The 22746-nt window shown below is 35.5% G+C and overlaps 2 protein-coding genes across 2 annotated transcripts in view; both read right to left on the bottom strand.

The window, feature by feature from the left end:
* Positions 1-22746, bottom strand: part of LOC115065799 (uncharacterized) — a 216590-nt gene that overhangs the window by 5606 nt on the left and 188238 nt on the right. The gene's annotated exons all lie outside the window — the stretch shown is intronic.
* On the bottom strand, positions 18583-19879 carry LOC105234278 (protein spaetzle-like). Its single transcript, XM_011216576.3, has one exon. The coding sequence runs from the start codon at positions 19401-19403 to the stop codon at positions 18741-18743; it is 663 nt and encodes a 220-aa protein (XP_011214878.2). The 5' UTR covers positions 19404-19879; the 3' UTR covers positions 18583-18740.

The raw sequence follows: 22746 nt of genomic DNA, 5'->3' as shown, positions 1-22746 counted from the left end.
CTTACAACTTGGAGGAAGGAAAAAAAATGAAAATTGGATTTTTGGCAGACATTTTTCCAAACAAATTTTTGTGAAAATTTCGCGACATTTGTTTTTCAAATAGTTGTAGTCGAAAAAAAACTCCTTCGTCCAAGTTTTTAAGAACTATATCTCTAAGACCTGTGTAAAGTTTCATGAAGATCGGTTGAGTAGTTCTTGAGAAATCTCGCCAACCGACTTCAAAAACACAGTTTCGAGAAAAACGCGTTTAAAGACGGCGCACTTAGCTTAGCTAGCCTCGAGCGTACAAGTTCTCAAGGCTGTATCATGACATTGCAGCATGGCAGAATCAAATCAGTGCCATACATGTGAATAATCGAATCAAGTTATTGTAAGAAAAGTTTTCCTTTGTACAGGGCTTATAACTTCAGTGTAACCAAATGTACAGTGTTTCTTGATTTGAATATCGAAATTAAAAAAAAAAATCGATTTTTTCTAACTTCCAGACAATAATACTTTAAGACAATTTTAGTTCGCAGAGTGAACTAGTTTTAATAATAAATGAACGGGTATTTTTAAAACGGTTTGCATATGATTTATTTCTGAATCATATTTCCAAATGATAGGACCATCATGTCAACACACAAAGATCCTATGCACAAAGTATGCAAGCAAGATATAAACAAATAATCTGCAGAAAACTGTTATATATTATTTCAAAACTAAAATAATTATTTATGACTATGATGAAGTTTCAAACTATAATTTATAGTGTCTTTCTTCGGTAGCTGCTGCTGCGGGGCAGCACTTTTTTCTATTTCCTTGCACCTTTGGGCCAAACGCTGTTTTTGGTCGACCATAAGTTTTTTCATGATGATCACTTGCTCCAACGGAATTCTTGTTAAGATCTGCGAGCTTATTTTCTGTATTAAACGGTGATAGGATTTTTTGGTAGTGCGCTCTTTGGTATATGCAAAGTGGACTTCTTTCCCGTGGTTTTCTATGGTTCCTAACTCAAGTGATGTACCAGTTATATTCTTGTTATTCTTCAATGTGGTTTTCATATCAGCGAATTTCTGTTTTGTGTTTTTATCCCCTGCTGTGATAAAGTAAGATTTAAGGCGCTTTTTCAGCGGTGAAACAGAGTAACGGCCCAAAATACGTGCAGCCGCAGCGGCTCCAGCTGGTGAAGCAGATACTGGTTTATACTTTCTCCTGAAATTAGAAATTTAGACACCTTTCCGTCTTCATTGATATAACGTCCGAATTTGGATGAAATAGATTCATAATCACATTTCTTCGATTGTTGAACACCCATTTTACGTAGTTTTTGTTTAAGATGAGATATTAGATGATTTATTAAAAGTTTGCGCTACTGCTTGGGAGAAAGTGAACCAGAGAGATCTGCAGGTTGAACTGTTTAAAATCTTCTCTATCGCGCACTTTTTATACCTTTCTTAGATTACTAAAAAACTTCTAATCTTCGTTAAATAGTCGTTAGTTAAGGTGAGGAGTGAGTAAGGGTACGAATATCGCAGGTAGCTCACCGAGCTTACTTAGGAAAAAACAAGTAAAACTCATTACCTGTCTATACAAGGTAATCCTTGTATTATAACACCTTTCGGGTAAAGATGAATTTTGTTTTTTTTAAATATCTCTGCATTATTCCGTTAGATTTTATTTACAATTAAATGTGTACTTATGTCCTTAAGGTAATCTCTATTAATCTCTCATATTCTTTTTTATTTCCAGATTTATAATAATACAGTTTTATGTTTTGGGCGGTGACCACATATAACTATTGCTAGAGAAGCAACCGTAGCCGAGAATAAAGAAAATAAACGACTTCCATAAGTTCTGCCATGTGCTCTCATATGACTTTTGCATTTAAATGAAAATTATTACGGTGGAATAACAATGCTTGTCTGAAAAGATGGTCGAAAATAGACATAAAAAAATATTCGAAAATGAATAAACCGGTGTAAAGTGATATGTATTTGTTTGTGAGTGATAAATCATGTGGCACAGACTGTGTATGGTGCACTGCTGAGGAAATTATATGACTTGAGGTAATGAACTTTTAATAAAATTAAGTATTTTGGATTATTTTATATTCTATTTTATAATTCAATTTTCAATGCTTAACTGAATATATACAAATTGTTTACAAAATGATAGTAGTGAACTCTTAAAAATAGAAATCACTCAAATATTTGTAATAAGAATGTAGCAATATATGAAAAATATATATGTATAAATATTAATATATCCATATTATATATTGTATATATACATATATCCATAGTATATACCTTAAAACTTACAGAAAAATATCCGGGGGTTTGGAAACATTTCGTGGGGTAGTTTTCTCTAAAAAATTTCGAAAAATCGGTCGGCCGGATTATTTGCGTCGTTTAAATTTATAAATTGATGCAGAAAATAATTAAAGAACAAGAAAAAAAGTTAACTTCGGTTGCACCGAGATTACAGTGCCCTTCCCAAATACAAAAGATTCCTCGCAAGAACATGAGTTTGATGGATCAGTTGTTTTTATAGGAGCTGTGTATATGGAAAAAAGTACGTGTTCCAAAACTTAGAGCGAAATTTAAAAAAAATGACGGACAAGCTCGCGTATACTATACAGATAAACATGGCGAAATCGAGTCAGATTATCATACTGGCCATTTATATATATAAAATATTATATATTTTAAAGGGTTCCCACGTCAAACTTCACCCTGCCTCGAAACCGGTTTTATCACATTTTTGGGGTATTCCAATGCTTATAAAAAAAACAAAAGATTAAATTGCTCGTAAGTGGAAATCAAAGACTCAGAACCTAAAAACCACAATTTCCGTAAACTTAAATTTTGATGAATGCTCTACTTATCAAGGACAATCATTAGTAATAACAAAGCAGGCGTATAGAGAAAAAGGCAGGCTTTAATAACTTCGCAGGTAACAATAAAGTAAAGGTAACCTTTAAGTTGTACCTACAATCTTTTTCACCTGTGAAGTTTCAATATCTTTTAAAAGATGATTTGAAACAAAAACTTTTCTCAACACTAACACAATATTTTTCGGCTATAAAAGGTTCAGTGATCTCGAGTATTACCATAGTCAGCATCCACAGTTTCCTCAAGTCACAACGTATCAAACGTAGAACAAATTTCGTAAAAATGGGTATTCAATATTCAAAAAAAAGTGCCTCCCATGGTGAATATAGCACAACGTCGCCAAGCCAACATAATACGGTTACGTTAAGAAAACCTGATCTGCCAACCATTAGTCCAGTATTAAACGAGGGACCTGTGTCACCTTCTCTGCGTAGACATAAATCAAAAACTTATATCCGCGCTGATGAGAAGCCGACAACATCTCTATTGGATCAGGTCAACACTATACGCCAGGAAGATGCTTCTGAACCTACGGTCAATAATGCGACGAATTCGGTTTCGGTAAGACCGACTACTACTCCGAAGAAACAAAAATGCAGGAGACGACCACATAAAGAGCCCATTTCTTATCCATGGGATCGGGCCTACGCTATATGCCAGGAAGGTGCTGCTCAAAGTATAAACAATGATGCTGAGAATTTGGCTTCCGTAAGATCCACTACAACTCCGAAGAAACATAAGTCTAAGAAACGACCACAAAAAGAACCAATTTCGTATCCATGGGATCGTGCCTACGATTTATGCCAGGAATGTGCATCTAAGCCCACTGTAAACAATGCGGACAATTCGGTTTCGGTAAAACCTGCTTCAATTACGAAGGATGGCGAATCGAAGATAGAACCACATAAGAAGCCTATTACATGTACTTGGGATAGAGCATACGCTATCTGTATAAAAAATGCGAAAAGAGATGAGCCACAGAAACGGATTACCAGTAAAACAAGAAAAACACGCCATCGGGTATCATTGCGCCGCCACCCTTATAGTAAAACTTTGCCAATGATAGGAGAGGAGAATTACTAATTCTTATCAAGGATGATGAAATAATAATGTAGAATTTAGAATTTTCTTTTAATTGATAATTTTGTTTGTAGATATTAAAAATTTTTAAGAAAACAACACCTTAGAAGTTTACAATTTATTTAGAACAATATAAAACAAAATACTTCTTTATTGACTTCTAGAAATTACCTCGTTCCCATTTTTTTGGTTTCACATAACACCACAAAAATGTCTGTTAAATAAACTTAGATCTGGCTGCCCTTTAAAAAAAACAGTGTCGGGCCCAGATATGCTTCGACTGAAAGCGATAAATATATGATTAAGTGCTTGAATGATCATTTTTTTTAATTATACTTATATCTTCTGATCAAAATTGATCCGGACTTACAAAAACTTTCCATGTTGTTCATTAAAAATGAAATTGTAAACATTACCGAATACAAAATTACAGATCATGACATATTAAAAATTAGAGAAACCACACTTAGAAATCATTTTTGTATTGTAACACAAGCCTAACTTTTCAGTTTTGAAAAAAGAGAAAACTCATACGAGCCAAATGGGACGATTACGGTGAATCAGCGTTGACTTTCCGTACGTATTTGACCAACACGTCAGTCACAATGTGTCGGTGTGTGTTAATCTTCCGGTCCGAAATACGATAGATTACGATGAATTGCTTAAGTGAACGCCAGGGTTTCCTGGTCTAGGATTTTGAAAAAATCGATTTTTATTTTTTTAGCATATTTTGAAAGTTTAGAAAATATGACCTTGGAAGGATTTTACAAAATTGGACTTATTTTTAGAGATACTGCCAATAGTGTGAAGTAGCGTCCGTGTTCATTAGATTTGTCTCCTAAACTTTGAACGCGTTTCTTCCGGAACTACCTTTTTTGAGGAACCGATTCCTTTGAAATTTGGTATATATCTTCTTTGTACAATGCGTGTCTGCCTTGAATTTCCAAAACTTTTGATTTGAAGTAATTTTAAAAAATTCGAAAAGGTCGAAAAAATCGATAAAAAAAAATCTTTTTCAAGTCGACGCCATTTTGTTATTTATTTATTTTTTTTTGAAAATGGTCAACCCGATAACGACATCCTTAGTAATGAAGAATCTTCTTGTTTTTTGTGTTTTAGAACGAACGAAGTTTTTAATCAGATTATGATAACAATAGTATAGTATTCACAATGCCTTATACTCGTACATATGTTTTTTAACCCGATTTTAGTTATTATTTCAAAATTTTTAGTCTACCAGTATCCCATTGCTAATTTATGTGTATCAAATAACAGGTTTATATAACAAAAAGGGTTCTTGCAATTGATCTAGGCGATCCTGCATGTATCTAAGGCATTCCATTAGCGCTGATCTGCCTGTCAGCCCTTTCCGAAATTTCGTTATGTATCATTTTTAATGACTTCCGTATTTCCTGTACTTGTTCGGTAGCCAAATGGATCGCGTTTTTGGCAATCTCATTACATGTTTCATTTTCCGGAATCCCATGTGGCCTAGAACAACCACCGGCAGCCGCTGCATCTTCTGCTTCCCTGTTTATAAAGACATTGTCTGACGTAATGGGATATGAAATTATTGTCTTATTTGCTATATAGCTATTGACGTATATATTTCTCATTTTTATGTTGTTTCCTGCATTGTTAGCTATCTTGGCTGTTTTCCCAACTGCAAAGGCTTCCGCTTAGAAGAAACTGCAGTATACAGGAAGCTTGAAGGGTCGCCTGAGATTCAGCTACGAGCTATAGATTCCGACGCCCTTTTTGGATCCATCTGTATAGATGTTGCAAGTTCCGATAGGCAGGCCTCTGCGCTATTCACCATCCCTTAGTGTAACTTGGAACCTCCTCTCGTAAATAAAGCGAGTAGTCTAATTTTTCCATTTCCTTTTTGCTGGGTTGAGTAACCTTTCTACTGCCGGCCTTGGTGTGGTTCTTAGCATTCCTATGTATTGTGCAGAAAACAGCAATTCGCTGTACCCATTTCATCGGTTTCCTGTATGAATTTTTGTTCATAGCGGTCCATCTTACCAGAGCATCATAAGGTTAAATTAGGACACTTTTGGCTTTTTCACTCTCTCCTTCACATCAGCCAGCTGTAGAAAATTATTCCCAGGTATTTTGTATGCCCCTTTATCGGCAATTCAACTCCATTGAGCCTCGGGAGTTTCCATGATGATATTTTGTCGTTTTAACCGTCTTATCGAAATTTACCTCTAGGTTGGGCGATATCACTCATGACCCCCTGAGCGTTCTTCATCATATTACTGATTGTATCTAAAAATTTCCATGTCAGTTTGGATGTTTTCCTTTCAAATTTTTCCTAACGCTCATTAGCTATAAGATTGGTGATAACAACCCCATGTTTATTCAAAAAAGTGAACATCTTTGTGATAATTTCAACGTTTTCTTAAATAACTCTAACTGAACCTTTACTCAAGACCTTGTTAATTATATCTCGAAGATCTGTCTAAAATTTCATTATTATGTCGCGAGAAATCTTGACAGTCTGCTTTGATGATCAGTTTCGATAAAAATGCTTTTGAAGATTTAAGTGACTATATAGCTGAACTCGAGCGCACAACTTTTCATCGCTGTATCTCCAAAACTAAGACCAACTTCAACATTTGGGACAAAATTCAAGAGATGTTATGGACCTAAATAGCACAATAAAAAACAATATTTGTTGAAGTCGTGAAACCCACTACTAACACTTAAATGTTGCTGGGAGATTTCCCCATGACAGTACCTTCATGTCTGCACTAAAAGTTGCAAATGAAATTACCCGAAATTATTTCTGAAAATTAAGAGCCCATTAATTAAATATTAAAATATATAATTTATTTTAAATTATATTTTTATTTTTCTACATCAAATAACTATAACCATCTATAAATACTCTTAAGGATAATTTTGTATATCTATGATCTATACATTTCGAGCTTGCATTCTTAATTTAGTCGATTCTGAAGAACGGGATGCAGCTTGGTTTCGGTATATAAGTTTTGGCTGAATTGAGTAGAGGGGGTTGTCTTTATTTTCCGCATTTCTTCTCGCTAGACACTCTTTTAGTTCCGACGTAACGCTTGCAATGAGATTAGCTTGTTCTCTCTGTATCTGAGATAAGAAAAGTGGCCTTAGAGATCGACGTACTTCTTGGTCTAAATTTTCACCTTCAGTTGTAATCGGTAACGACACTTGGGAGTATTTCTTTCTCATTTGTTTAGGTATTTCGTAAGGCGAATATCGGTCCTGGTGTGTGCTGTCGGTTTTAACAATGTTCGGCTTGTTTGAAGCTGCCTTCATTTCTTTCTCTAGGGCTCGTTTTGCGATGCGTAGCTCCATTTTCTTGGTGAGTTCCTCTGAGAGTGAGCTTCGCGGAGATATTACAACCAAATCTTCAGTTTGAGATTTAATATCGATGTTACGTTTTCTACTTATTCCAGTCAAGAGCTTATTTTTAGCAATGTGAAGTTCCAGTTCCTTTGTGAGTTCGTGTGATTTCATTTCTTTCTCTTGGATTGGACTTGAGATGCGTCGCTTCATTTCCTTCGTGAGCTCCTCCGAGAGGGAGCTTTGCGGGGACATGACAGCCAAATCTTCGGCTTGATATTTAATTTTGGTAGCTTGGTTTCTACTTATATCAGTTAACAATTTACTCCTAGCATTGCTAAATTCCAGTTCCTTGGTAAGTTGTTCAGAGAGGGTGCTTCTTGGGGATATCACAGCCAAATCATGCTGGGCTTGAGCTTGATATATAATTCCACTTGTGCGTTCTTCATTCCTTCGAGAAAAGCACTTGCTTGAGAGCTCTTCTGAGGAAATTAAATCATGCTGGTCTTGAGCCTGATATATAATTTCAGTTTTGTATTCTTCATTCCTTCTAGAGAAGCACTTACTTTCTAGTTCCCTCGTGAGCTCTTCTGAGGGAGAGTATCGTGGTGATATCATAGCAAAATTATGTGAGGTTCCCGTAAATTCCTTTGAAAGAGAGATTCGTTGGGTTTGAGCATGTTCCTTCAACTCCGCCATGGCTTTTTCCATATTATACACTCTTTCTTTGATATTAGGACTATCGTGCGTTTCTTTCCCGTGGCTTTCTATGGTTTCAAGCTCAGGTGATGAATCAGTTATACTCTTGATATTTTTCAGCGCGGGTTTAATATCAGCGAATTCTTGTATTATGTATTTATCTTCTCCTGTGATCGTGTCAGATTTAAGACGTGTTTTCAGCGGTGAACCATCGTAACCGCTCAAAATACGTGCATCCTCGGCTGATGAATCAGATTCTGGTTTATATTTTCTCTTTAACTGTTGTTTAAACTCCATTTCGTCTTCATTGATATAACTTTCGGATTTGGGTGCAAGAGAATCATAATCACATTTTATCAACTCCATACCACTCATATTTGGTAGATTTTGTTTAAGATGATGTATTAGCAATGGTTTATTAAAAGTTTGTGCTACTGCTCGAGAGTTGTGAACTAGAGAACTCTACAGGTTGAACTGTTTAAAATCTTCTCTATCGCGCACCTTTTTATACCTTACGCAGGTAGCTAACAAGCTTACAATCTTCGTTAAGTAATCGTAAATTAAGGTTGGGCGTAAGGTACGAATACCGTAGGTACCTCACGAGCTTATAAAGGACAAAAGCAGGTACCAAACATGTAATGCTTGGGTCATTGTGTAGGCATTATATCCATGATTATTATTAATCCGTATTTTGCTTTTATTGTTTGTTTTCAAACACTCCATCAGTTCAGAACTTTTTTTATGTTGTAGTTTTCTCTTTATTTAAGCGGCCAGACGAAAAATGTCGTTTAGAATTTCCAAAGTTTTGCGAAAAATAGTTTAGAAACAAACATAAGCGTTAACTTCGATTGCAATGAAGCTATAGCACCCTTCTCAAATACAATGGATTCTGTTCAAAAAATTTATAGTCAGTTTTTATGGCAGCTATACGCTATAGTGGTCCAAAAACGGCGATTTTAGCAAATGAGCAGTTCCTTGGGTAAAAAGTGACACGTTCCAAGTTTCAGAACAAAGCCTTAAAAACTGAGGGATTAGTTCGCGTATATAATATGACGAAATCGACGCAGCTCACCAGGTATCTTTCTGGGCTTTACAAACTCATATACCTTGTTCGGGGTATAATTACATTTAATTTAACCGAGACAAATTCCACATTTAAAAGTAGTTTATTTCTTTGTACGAAATCATTTTGAACTACTAATCCAATATACTTTTAAAACCATTAAAAAATAACAAACAAAACTAGTATATAGTTGATTATAGTATATAGTTGATTATCCTCAATTTTTAATGTTACTTCACACCCATTCTATGCGGAGATCAGAATCCTAGTTTTCTTTCATACGAGTATCACTTCAATCAAGCTAAACAAATGTCTTTAACTACTTGATTAACGAGTTTATCTAGTGGGTTGAGTTCAGGACACTGACAAGCCTAATATCGAACCTGGAATATCTTGTTCAGTTTTTTTTTTTAAAGGTATATTTTGGGATATTAAATACCTTAATGTTTGAGATGTCTGACCACAGTATATTTCAAAATTAATTCATGGATCCAGACAAACGCTCTCTGGAAAATTCCATACGTATGTACAGTGGCGGACAAAAGTCTACATACACCCCCTATTTCCATTGATGTGAGAGTACAAAAAGTTTTTAGAAAAATGTTTTTATACAGTTTTATTCTAATATTTATTATAACAACAATTAACTAAAAAAATTCTCTATTTAACATAAAACAACAAATTTATGGAAGAAAAACTCAAAAATTGCTTTGACAAAAGTCTACATACAGTTCAAATCTCATACTTTGTACATTGTAATATTAACAGTAAGGTAACGTTAGCATTTTTCTTTTATTTCAATATGTTTATTGTTTGATATTTATTGAATTTAGTTGTGGTTTAAACATTTCAGTAGCTATAATGGCCCCGCGAAATGAAATATCAATTGATGTAAGAAATTTGGTGATAAAGGAAAGAAAAGAAAAAAATCATATGGTGAAATTTCTAAAATTTTAAACTTGAGTCGAGCAACAGTACAGACAATTCTAAAAACTTTAAAAATAATGGTTCCAAAGAAAATAAACCGCGCAGTGAACGCCCAAAAAAAGAATCTCGTAGATACGTCAGCCTGATTCTCAACGAAGTAGACCAAAATCCAAAAGTAAATGCTCCAAATTTAGCCGAACGCATAGTAAGTACGTCACAAATGAGTATCCAACCAAGAATAATAAAAAAAAATTCTAAACGATAATGGATTCCACAGTAGAACACCACGGAAGAAACCCTTTATTTCTGAAAAAACCGGAAACTTCTTTTAAAGTTCGCCAAAAATCACAAAGAAAAGGAAATGGATTTTTGGAAAAAAGTTTCATTTACAGATGATTCTAACTTCACCCTTTTTGGTAGTGATGAAAGGGCTAAAATTTGAAGGAAAACTAACGCCACACTTGAACCGAAGAACGTAGTATCAATTGCGAAACTCGGTGGTGGCAGCGTAATGGTTTGGGGAGCTGTTGCGGTCTCTGGAGTTAGAAAGTTGGACTTTATTGAAGATGAAATGGACGGTTATAAGTATAAGTCTCTGTTGGAACATAATTTGAAGCCTTTGGTAGATAATTTAGGGCTTGGTTCCGGTTGGATATTTCAACAAGATAACGATCCGATGCATGCGGCGGAAATTGTTAAGGACTGGTTGCTTTATTATACTCCAAGACAATTAAATACACCACTTCAAAGTCCAAATATGAATATTATTGAACATGTCTGGGAGATTTTCGAGCGTAGAATTAGAAAACACCAAATTTCTAGCTCTGCTATACTCTAAGAACGCATATTGGAACCTTGGAACAGCATTACATCTGCAGCGTTGACAAATTTAGCAGAATCATTTCCACGGCGCACATAGGTTTCTGCTAGTGCATACTGCGGCTAAAAATATAAGGAGTTGTCGCAGGACAATGACATTTGGTACATCATTGTTTTGGATTCCAATCAAGAAAAAAATGAAAAAATTTTTTTAAAAAATTTTATTTTACGCCCACCTCCCATATAAGGTGAAACTTAATTTTTGACCTAGAGCACTGATTTTTGGTACATAGCATTTTTATGACATTATATATGTTGGTGTTAAATTTCAATAATATCCGCCCACTTTTACGCCCACCTCCCATACAACTAAATTCTCTTTTATCAAGTCTCTTTTAGCAACTTTTTTACATCTTCGTGACATTCTGACATTGTTTTTTTTCAAGAGGGGCAATTTGGGGCAGCTGAATTTTTTTTTTATCGTTTAGCTGAGACTTCAGGCTTTAATTCGGTATATGTATGTCGACAGCGGTAGACAGCGCTAAAAAGATGCACCACTTTGAATTTGAAGAACATTGAAATTTTGACGTCCAAATTATGTTGTTCCACAAAATTTTTTATGCATTATTTTTTTCAATGGATTTTGATGCAAATTTTTTCTTTGATACATATTATAAATGAAAAATAATAACAAAGTTGAATTTCAATAGTTGTTTTATTCTATCAATGATTTGACTTTTGAGTAAATTTTTTGCTAATTTTGATGTTCTCTACATTCACCAACTTTGGGTATTTCTGGACAAAAAACTAATGCAGATAGAATCCTAATACTTTGGGAAAATAATGTATAAATAGTTGGTAACAAACTGTGAAATTTTCATTCAAATCAGACAACATGAAATTTTTGAATTTCGGCCACAGATATCCCAATGTGCGGCGTCTTCAAGCAGTTATAGATGCCAATGGGGACCCAACTACATAAATACTAAAACGTCTTAATAACTATCATTTTGTAAAGTTTTTCGCACTGAACTAAGATATTTTTGTACTGTATGTAAACTTTTGTCAACACAATATTTGAGTTTTTATTCCATAAATTTGTAGATTTATATTAATTAACGGATTTTTTAAGTTTGTTGTTATTAGAAAGAAGATTAGAATAAAACTGTATCAACACATTTTTCTAAAAAGTTTTTGTACTCTCACATCGAAGAAAACAGGGGGTGTATGTAGACTTTTGTCCGCCACTGTATATTGACATTCACTATTTCTATCTTTGTAATGACAAATTTTCGACCTCGAGTTATCTGTCCACAATACATTTCGGAATTTATTTATAGATCCTGACACTCTTCCTCTGGAAAATTTTGTACAATTCTTTACGAGTATACTCCACTTGTTTCTTCTTTAGTAACGACAAATTTCGGAGACAACATATAGAAATTTATAGTTCGCCTTTCGCCTACGAGTATTTTCAGCATTATTTTGGCTTGAATTTTGAAAATCATTGATCCTTTCCGTAGATATTCTACAAACTACTTTTCCAAACACAATTACAGTTGACGAAGGTAAAACGTTTAAGAGTACTGAGATTTATATGAAGAGGTAATTTGTTGGATAAATAAGTTATTTATTTATTGACAAATTCAGGTACATAAAAGTGGTGTCGACTAATAATTAAAATAAGAATTTGGATATAATTGTTTTGTCTACTTAAGTATAACAATGGTTATTATGATATAATCTTAATTATATCTGTTCATTTTCTACTAAACACAACGACTTGTGTTTTCTGCGGATTTAAGAGAATGTTCCATTTAGAGAAATAATTAAACAAAACTTTAAGGGACCAACTCAAAATAGCAAATACTGATGTAGTGTACTCATATGATTGGGGAATAAGTGAAATTAATTTTAAGTTAAAATAATTTTTCAAAATTCAAAGCCTATTCTTTAAATATTTAAACATATTTCTTTTATTAAATTATTGAAATATATATTTTATTTTGCATACAATTTCCATATTTCTACATCGAATAATAATTACTAGTATATCGTACTATAAATGCTACTAAGCGTAGCTGATCGGTGGTCTACCATACACGTTTCGAGTTTGCATCCTTAGTTTAGTCGCCTGTAAGCAATGGACTGCAGTTGGAGGCCAGTTCGTTAGCTTTGGCGGGATTGAGTAGATAGTTTTGTCCTTATATTCCGCACTCCTTTTCGCTAATCTTTCTCTTAGTTCCGACATAACATTTCCAATGAGAGTGGCTTGTTCTCTGGGTATCTGAGATAAGAAAAGTGGCCTTAGAGTGCGACGTATTTCTAGGTGTATATTTTCATCTTCAGATTTAGTCGGTAGAGGCAATTGGCAACACTTCTTTCTGATTTGTTTAGCCATTTCGTAGGGAAAATGTCGGTTCTTCTGTGTGTTTTCGGGTTTAATGATGTTCGGCTTGGTTGAAGCAGCCCTCATTTCTTTCTCTAGGGCTCGTTTTGCGATGCGTAGCTCCATTTCCTTCGTGAGTTTGTCTGAGAGTGAGCAGGGCGAAGATAGCACAGCCAAATCTTTGGCTTGAGATTTCATTCCGGTGTCTCGTTTTCTACTTATTCCAGTCAAGAGCTTACTCCTAGCACTGAAAAATTCCAGTTCTTTGGTGATTTCCTCTGATTTCATTTCTTTCTCTAGGGTTGAATTTGAGATGCGTCGCTCCATTTTCTGTATGAGTTCCTCAGAGAGGGATCTTTGTGTGTAAAGATTGGCCAAATCATGTTGCGTCTGAGCTTGAAATGCAATTCCGGTTGTTTGTACTTCATTCATTCCAGAGAAGCACTTACTTTCAGCAATGCGCCGCTCCAGTTCCTTTGTAAGTTCCTCTGAGAGGGAGTTTCGTGGCGGTATCATAGCCCAATTATGTGAGGTTTGTGCTTTAGCTCTGCATCCGTTTATGCGCTTTACCTTTATTTCACTCAAGCTCTCCATACTTTTTTTTGTATGGCATGACGTTTGCATTTCTCTTTGCAAGTTCCTCTTAGCGAAGTGTTCCTTCAACTCTGTCATGACTTTTTCCATAAGTTTGACTTGCTCTTCTGGTACCTCGGGTAAGAATCGCGGCTTCAAATTGCGCTGTGTTTCCGCGAATACACCATATTGATCACTCATCAATACTGGCAATACTGGTGTCCCCAAATATTCTTTTCGCTTTTGCTTTAATTTTCCATAAGGGGTATATCTGCTTTTGGAATAGCTATGCTGAAGTTTCAAACTATAATTTTTAGTCTCTTTCTGCGGTTGCTGCTGCTGCAAGGTGGTACTATTTTCTGTTTCCTTACACCTTTGAGCTAAGCGCTGTTTCAGCTCGGCCATAAGTTTTTCCATGATGATCACTTGCGCCATTGGAGTTCTTGATAAGACCTGTGATTTGAGTTTGTCGAGTTTAATTTGGGCCAATATTTCGTCGTGGCCTTTATTATTAGCGTAAGTACTATGGTCTGATTCACAATTAGTTTTGACAACACTGTCCTCCGTTTTTGTATGGGTCAGAAGACGTTTTGCTTCAACGGCTGGCTTTAATAAGACTTTTCTGTAATATGGCCGAGTCCGTAAGCAAATTTTATCTATTAAATGATGATATGATTTTTTGGTAGTGTTTTCTTTGTTGTTTGCAATGTGGACTTCTTTTCCGTTGCTTTCCATTGTTCCAAGCTCAAGCGATGTACCGGTTATATTATTCTTATTTTTCAGCATGGGTTTCATATCAGAGAATCCCGGTCTTGTGTTTTTATCATCTCCTGTGATGTTATCAAATTTTAGGGGTTTTTTCAGCGGTAAACCAGAGTAACGACTCAAAATACGTGCAGCCGCAGCGGCACCGGCTGGTGAAGCAGATGCTGGTTTATATTTTCTCTTGAAATCGGAATGTCGTTTAGATACTTCATTGTCTTCATTGGTACATATATAATGTTTGGATTTAGTGGCAGTAAATTCATAATGACATTTTTTTGATTGTTGACCACCCATTTTTCGTAGATTTTGTGATGAAATATTAGCAATGATTTGTTAAATGTTTGCACTATTGCTCGCGAGTTGTGAACTTGAGAGATCTCAGGTTGAACTGATGAAAATCCTCGCTATCGCGCACCTTTTTATACCTAACGCAGGTAACTAACAAGCTTATAATCTTCTTTAAATAGTCGTTAGTTAAGGCTGGGCTTTAGGTACGAATATCGCAGGTATCTCACCGAGCTTACAAAGGATAAAAAGCAGGTAGAAAACATGTCGTTTACCTGTCTATGTTATTTCCCTGTATTAAAACGTTATTATTTCGTGTTAAGTTTACTTTGGTGGTAAATATTTCTATATGTATATTAAATTTAGAGTATAAATATCTATTTGTTATTCGGTTAGATTTTCTGAACAATTAAGTATGTATGTGCTTAAGGTAGTCTCTATTAATTTCTTATATTCTTTTTTTATTTCCAGATCTATAATAGACAGCTTTATATTTTGCCGACCACATATATTGCTAGAGAATTAAACGTAGCCGAGAGCCAAGAAAATAAAGGACTAATTACTACGATGCGCTTATGTGAAAAGTTGATCGAAAAAGACACATAAACATATTCGCGAGTGAATAAACCGGTAAAGTGATGTGCATTTATAAGTTTTTTTGTTTTGCGTATAGTGTATTAGTGTATGTGTTTGTGAGTGATAAATAATGTGGGAAAGGCTGAAAATTGAAACGATTTTAAGCAATGCTATTTCGGGTGAGTTAGAAAAATGTTCATTATTTGAATTTAAATATTTATGATTATTTTTATAATTTAATATTTTACACTAAACTGAAGCGCCTTTGTTCCCAAATCGTACAAAAATAATAACATCGAACATAAATTAAAAATATATTATAATAAATATATAAATTAGTCTTTAATAAAAAATTAAGGAAAATTACTCTGTGATAAAAAAGTAGCCGGAAACTATGAATAAAACGCAATATATTTAATTATTCATTAAAAGTTCTTTTGTCGCCTTCAATGTAATCCCCACCAAATGTAATACACTTATACCAACGATTTGTCTGTTTTCGAAACACTTTCCATAAGTATTGTTTAAAATGACCTTCAGCTCCTGAAGCGAATTTTGTTTTATCTCTCTGATCGAATAAAAAAGGGTTTCACGCACCGACAATTTCGGTTTGGGAACAAGAAAAAAATCACAAGGAGCCAAATCTGAAATAAGGTGGTTGATCGTTGGTATTCATTGCATTTTTGGATTTAAATTCGATCGCAAAAGTAGCTCAATGCAATGGTACGAGGGCTGTCTGATAAATAACCGACCTCAACGTGAACCTAGCGGCACATCTGAAACAAGACGTTCTACTTCAAATTGTGCATATTATAATAGCTACTCGCCAAAATTTCAGAAATTTATCTTGCGCAATTATCTGTTGACAGTCGTTTTTGTGAGTCTATTTCGGTGATTTCCCCAAAATGGAAAAAATTGAATATCGAGCTGTAATTAAATTTTTATTTTTGAAAGGCAACACGCCTTCACAAATCAAAGATGAGTTGGACTCTGTGTATGGTGACTCTGCACCATCGTTTACCACCGTAAAATTTTGGGCAGCTGAATTTAAACGTGGTCGCAGGTGCTTTGAAGATGATGAACGTCCTGGGCGTCCAAAAACTGTAACCACTAACGATAACATCGCTAAAGTTCATCAATTGGTACTAGACGACCGCCGGATTAAAGTTAGGGAAATAGCTGAGATTATGAAGATGTCAAAAGAAACTGTTTGTCACATATTAAACCAAGATTTGGACATGAGAAAGCTGTCCGCGCGTTGGGTGCCGCGTTTGCTTACGCTAGACCACAAACGTGCGCGCATGAACATTTCCAGCGCTCTGTTGGCTCAGTTTAGAGGCAATAAGACCGAGTTTTGGCGCCGATTGATAACTGTAGACGAAACTTGGATTCATCATTATACGCCCGAAACAAAAAAGCAATCTAAACAGTGGATTGAAAAGGGGGAACCAGACCTAAAAAAACCTAAAGCTGTGTATTCGGCTGGGAAAGTGATGGCGAGTGTTTTTTGGGACAGCCATGGAATTATTTTTATCGACTATCTTGAAAAAGGAAAAACTATAACAGGAGCATACTACGCATCATTATTGGACAAGCTAAAGGAAGAAAATCGGCCACATTTGCAAAAAAAAGAAAGTCTTGTTCCACCAAGACAACGCACCATCTCACACCTCAACAGTCGCCATGGCGAAAATCCACGAATTACGGTTCGAACTGCTTGACCATCCACCTTATTCACCGGATCTAGCACCAAGCGACTTTTTTTTGTTTCCTCAACTTAAAACTGCGCTCGGCGGCCAGAGATTTTCGTCAAATGAGGAGGCAATCTCTTTCGTGAACTCGTATTTTGTAGACAAAGGCGCCAAGTACTATTTGGAAGGGTTGCAGAGATGGGAGCATCGCTGGGAGAAGTGTGTGGAGTTACAAGGAGACTATGTAGAAAAATAAAAAAAAAAATTTTGAAAAAGTCGCGTGCATCATGGTTAGGTCGGTTATTTATCGGACAGCCCTCGTAGATTATCTACTAGTAAAATCCATGAATTGTTCTTCCACGATTGCGGCTGTTTTCGACATATCGCTCATTTGCTGCAAGACCGGCATAAATCAAAAAACGTGATTTTTGAGTTAATGCTGCAGAATTGTTCGTTATATCATACTTCATGTTGAGTGAAAAATTCGTATGAATACCTCTCATATGCTCCGCTTGAGAAGAGGTGTAAGGTTGGAGTCACCGTGTAAGGTTGTAGTCAGTTGAAAACTTTAAACGGCTTTTCTGGATAATCGAATTTTTTGACTTATGCCGATCTTGCAGCAAATGTGCGATATGTTCTCACGCAAATGTCTCGGTACAGCCGAATAGAACTCCTTATTGACAGTCTCACTTTCTTCAGAACGAATTCATGTTCGAAAAAATGGCTTTGGCGTGGATTTTTTTGGTTTCGGCTCATGCCCTCATGCTCTTCATGAATGTGGGATCGGAGTTCGCATGGTCAAGCATGTCCAAATAGGCCTGTTTAGGGTATTCTTTTTGAAAAAAAAAATCAGCTTTATCAGGACAAGAACGCGTTTCCGACCCAAAATACCCACCAAAATTATTTGAAAAGAGTCGCGAGGTGCCATTGCCATCTCTCTAACACTGTATGACGACATTCAAGCAGCATATTTTTCACTTTTTTAATACTTTTATCCGTTCAGAAGAGGTCGAAGGTCATTCGAATCGAGGCAACGATCTCTTGATCGTCTTTTATAGATTTGTACCACTCGTAAGTTTGTGTTTTAGGACAGACCAACTTAGCAAAATATATGTTTATGAAATATCATTTACCCAGGGAATTCAAATTACAATTTCCCATTACTTTTTTGTCACAATGTAATTAGATCTGTATGTTCAATTTTATATGATTTCTTTAATTGAAATAAATTTAAATTCAAAGTAATTTATGCCGTAATAGTATAGGGTTATGTACGAAGACATGCAACTCGAAGTTCAGTCTAAAGAAAGCATCGATCTATGAGGAGTTTACCAAAATAATTTAGGTCTAAAAGTGACTATAATGCTTGTTCTTTAATGTAAATAATATGTTAAACAATTAACCAAACTAAATTGTAATTTGAGTAGTGAGTGCCACTGAGGACCTTACTCACATCACATTTTCTCAAAACATCCCTCAACAACCACAAGATAAACATAAACAAATAATAGTTCTACTGCTACATACTCATTATATTTATAGTTTATTTCGTACTTATTCAATAAATTAACAAAACATTCTATGAATTATCCTCTACCACATGATTGTACAAATAATTCTCAGAATTATTTAATGAACAATAATTAATAAATAAGCTAATTTCGCCACCTTCAACTCTTCCTCAAATCGCGCAGCGCACATTTACAAGCGTTGGGCAAACGCACCATGCGCTCATGCATGACGCCATCCACCAGCACCACCAAACTTCTATAAACGAAATGTTGCTTACATCGCGATTTGACGCCGAGCGGCAAGAGCTCGTCAAATTTGCACGGCGCATCCTCATTTTCGCATTGCTCCACTAGAACGCCTTGCTTGTATTGTTCGTGCTGCACAACCATCAGCCATTTCGATTCCACAGTTTCGGCTACCTTCGGGTAAACCAATCGCGTTTTGCTCTCACAATAGTAGCTATCATCAATGTCGTCGTTCATGCGATTCGTCACATTTACTGGTTGTACGAAATCATCTTTGAAGTATGGTTTGAACTTTTCAAATTCCTCTCTACTAAATTTATTCAATTGTGTTGCTTCCAAATAATTTGTCACCTCGGTGCAGAATGTTTGCCCTTTCTGACGTTCGGGGCAATTGATCGCATCATCGTTTGATTCGTCTTTCGTTGTGTTGAATACATAAAAACCAGTTCCCATCTCAAAGAGGTCATCCAACACTATTTCCGTTTCGATGTCCATTACTGGACGACAGCCGGTGTATTTAATTATTAATAAAACGCCCAAGAGCGTGATCTCTAATCGCAAGCGTGGATTCATCATTATTGTGTTTTTGCTTCGTTGACTCTTTAATTATGCTTATAAGTGTATGGTTTACTCCAAGGACCGGTACACTTGGTTTTCCCCAAGTTAGTTGAATATTTTTTGGCCAAAATTAGTTGTGTTTATTACAAAAATCTGTGGAAACTTGGGAATTTCCACCGCTCAGTTAATTGTAAAGTGTCGCTGAATGCTGGGTTTTTCCCACAACTGAATGAACTGTGTGAAAATTTTTCTTTTTATACCAGCCTGTACAGGCATGCTCACGGATTTCGCGTTTTAACGCGGGCAAGCTACTCTGAGCAGGTACCGCCATTATAACGTTTACGGCGGCTTACCTTTCTCACTCTGCATTTGCATGTATTTTGCTGTGGCAAGCGACCTTAGCTGTTGATCATGCTGCAATCAAATTTAACAGGTGCATAAACCTTAGCCATTCTTGAGTTGAGAAAAAAATTCTTTTGTTATGAATTCCTGGAATTACGACTGCGAGATTATGAGTGGAGACTGTTACTGTCTGCAAATAAATCCCTTCTACTACCTTCAGAAACAAAGACACATTTTTAAATGGTTTCTATAGACTTTTTATTGCTTCGATAATTCGTTTTTGGTTTTTTGTTTTTGTAAAATTGAAAAGAAAGCAAAAATGGAATTAAGGTTGTAAAAAACATAATATTAAAGCAGTCGCCTGTCTGTATTTGATCTTTTGTGAACTTAATTACATTGCACATCATTCAATTTTAAATGAAAATATCATTTTCTGGCGACACATGTATTCTTCTTTTCCTGTACTGGCGTAGACTCTACTTACGCCACTTACGCTTATAGCGAGTTTACAACACCGTTCGTTTTTCTTCTTCGCTGCTTGGCGCCAATTGGAGATTCCACAGGTAGTCAGGTCCTCCTCCACCTGTTCTTTGCAACGTCTTACACTTCTTCTGCTTCCTCCGGCGTGTACTGCGTCGAATACTCTCAGAGCTGGAATGTGTCATACATGACCTAGCCAGTGTCGCCGTTGTTTCTTAATTATCTGAAATATGTCAATGTCGTTGTATATCTCGTACAGCTCATCATTGCATCGCCTGCGGTATTTCAACGTGGCAACACATGTCTATCGATGATAAATCCAAGCTTCGAACCGATTACCAATTTTGGATTTCCATAATGTTGCAACCACTTCGAACCATACACCAAAGGTTTCCTACAACATTTTTATTGTTTTAGACATGTGGTTTTCGCGAAGAAATATAATACATGTCATTTAATGTTATCGCCAAACATTTGGCTTTATTATAAATATAAGAGTTTAACATTATGATTTGAAAAATATTTCCTGCAAGGTTTCGCTACAGCTGGCTCGATTAAAAACCAGCTGAAAAGTCCAATTTTCGACCACTTTTTGCAGCAAATGGGATCGTATATCTTCAAGACGTCAATCGCATCGGCCTTAACTGCGTAGACAAGCGACTTCACAAAACCTCACAATAGATAGGCCAGCGATGTTAAATCGCACGATATTGGAGGACCAAAAGTTATCTTTCATAAATTGATTATTTTGTTGGCTTTCTTCTTTAAATCAAAGCTCGTCCCCATCATCATCCTTCACTTCGGGCACGAAAAAGTCATTATCCATTTGACTGTAACATTACGAGTACGACCGGCTTCATTTTTGAAGGAAAGTAGACCAATGATATTCTCTCTGTCCATAGAGCACACCAAATTTTGACTTTTTGATAATACAAAGGCGTCTCAAGAATGATTTGTAGATTATCATTACTTCAGACCCGACGATTTTGTTAATGAACATGAGCGTATCCATTTAACTAAAAGTGAGATGCAGCTCAAACAAAATTTTCTTGCGAAAATCGGTTTCGGTGGCCAAGTCGTTTTAGGCGACTGTGCGAAGCTCTTTTGATGGTCATTTGACTTCATTTTTGGACGAGTTAGATTTTGTGTGGCCGCAAATCAAGAGCCTTCCTCGAAATATTTCATAAAGTGGATGAATATGTGTACAGCGCTGATTGTGGCGCTTGATGAGAGTTGGATTCATTCGGGTCTTCTTCGATACACTGCTCCATAGTACCAATAGTGTCTTCCGTGAGGACTATAGCTATATACTAGTGAATTACGCTAATGAGGATAAATTACTTTTATTTTAAGTTTTTTTGTTTTCGTAGAAAATATTAATATTTGCATATCATTTCTCAAAACGTATGCCAGACTTTCCATGATATTTTGTTTTTCAGAATTTTGAATTATAACACAGATCTCATTGAATCCATTACCTATAGATTTAATTCTTAAGCTTTAAAATGTTTATAAAGTATTTTCTCCTCAATATAATACATTTTACTTTACAATAATTAAATGTACAAAAGCGTTATTTTTTCTACAACAACAACCCCACCATCTTTGTTAAAGTGCTTCACAAACGAATGTGCAAGAAAATTAGTTAGTTTGAATAAGTTAGCGTGCAAATTACCATCACTGCAGTGAAATATTATGAAAGCTTAAGAAACTCCCAGTTTTGAAATTTCAAAGCACTTCCCTTTACACATTTTCTCATATAACATACACATTCTTGTACAATTCATAATAGTATAAGTATAGTACATACATAGTATAGCACATGTAAGCTCTCTTGTATTTCAACATTTGTAAAATGAATCAAATTTTTATGTGCACATTTGCATGCAACATGCAATTCCGTCATTCACATTTTCTCTCTTGCATGTTCTTTCATTTGCCTGCCCATTCGCCACATATCACATGCATTTACCATATGTTTCGAATGAATTTGCAACTGACGCTTGCGAAAGGACCTCAGAAATTGCACAATAAGCTTTACATTTGTATGCCAAAAAGAAAAATGACGCAGTGGCTCTTGCAAAAAGGCGGTCGTACTGCTCAAAAATAACTCATAAAAGTGAATTTATCGAAGTGATTTTTAGTAGCTTTCGTTTGATAGTCCAAATGTCTGATTACACTGCTGAAAAAATAAAAAAGAGACCGTACGTGAGGTGTGAAATTCTTTCTTTTTGTTGTTTTTTTTTCAATATTATTTTTATGTTGCTTAATTTAATTTATATACTATCTTACATTCTTTATTTTATCTCTTATAAATCCTTTCGTCGGTTAGAAGTTGTGTATTTTTCCTTACACGAATATTTTGGTAACCATTTGTCATCTATCTCTTGCCAAGTGACCTTTTGTCAGCGTATTTCCTCTTCAACAGCAACTTACTTAGGTTCTCAAAGACACGTTTTTGTAAGCATAGTACTTTAATGTATTTTCTTAACTAGTCACAGTATTTCGGTAGTTATCATGCCATTTTCAGCGACGTCTC

This window comes from Bactrocera dorsalis, chromosome 4 (genome assembly GCF_023373825.1).
Source record: "Bactrocera dorsalis isolate Fly_Bdor chromosome 4, ASM2337382v1, whole genome shotgun sequence".
Lineage (NCBI taxonomy): Eukaryota > Metazoa > Arthropoda > Insecta > Diptera > Tephritidae > Bactrocera > Bactrocera dorsalis.
This window is presented reverse-complemented; position numbering and strand designations above follow the sequence as displayed.

Excerpts from the sequence above, each read along its gene's own strand:
- LOC105234278 (XM_011216576.3), bottom strand. The coding sequence starts at position 19,403 with ATGATGAATCCACGCTTGCGATTAGAGATCACGCTCTTGGGCGTTTTA.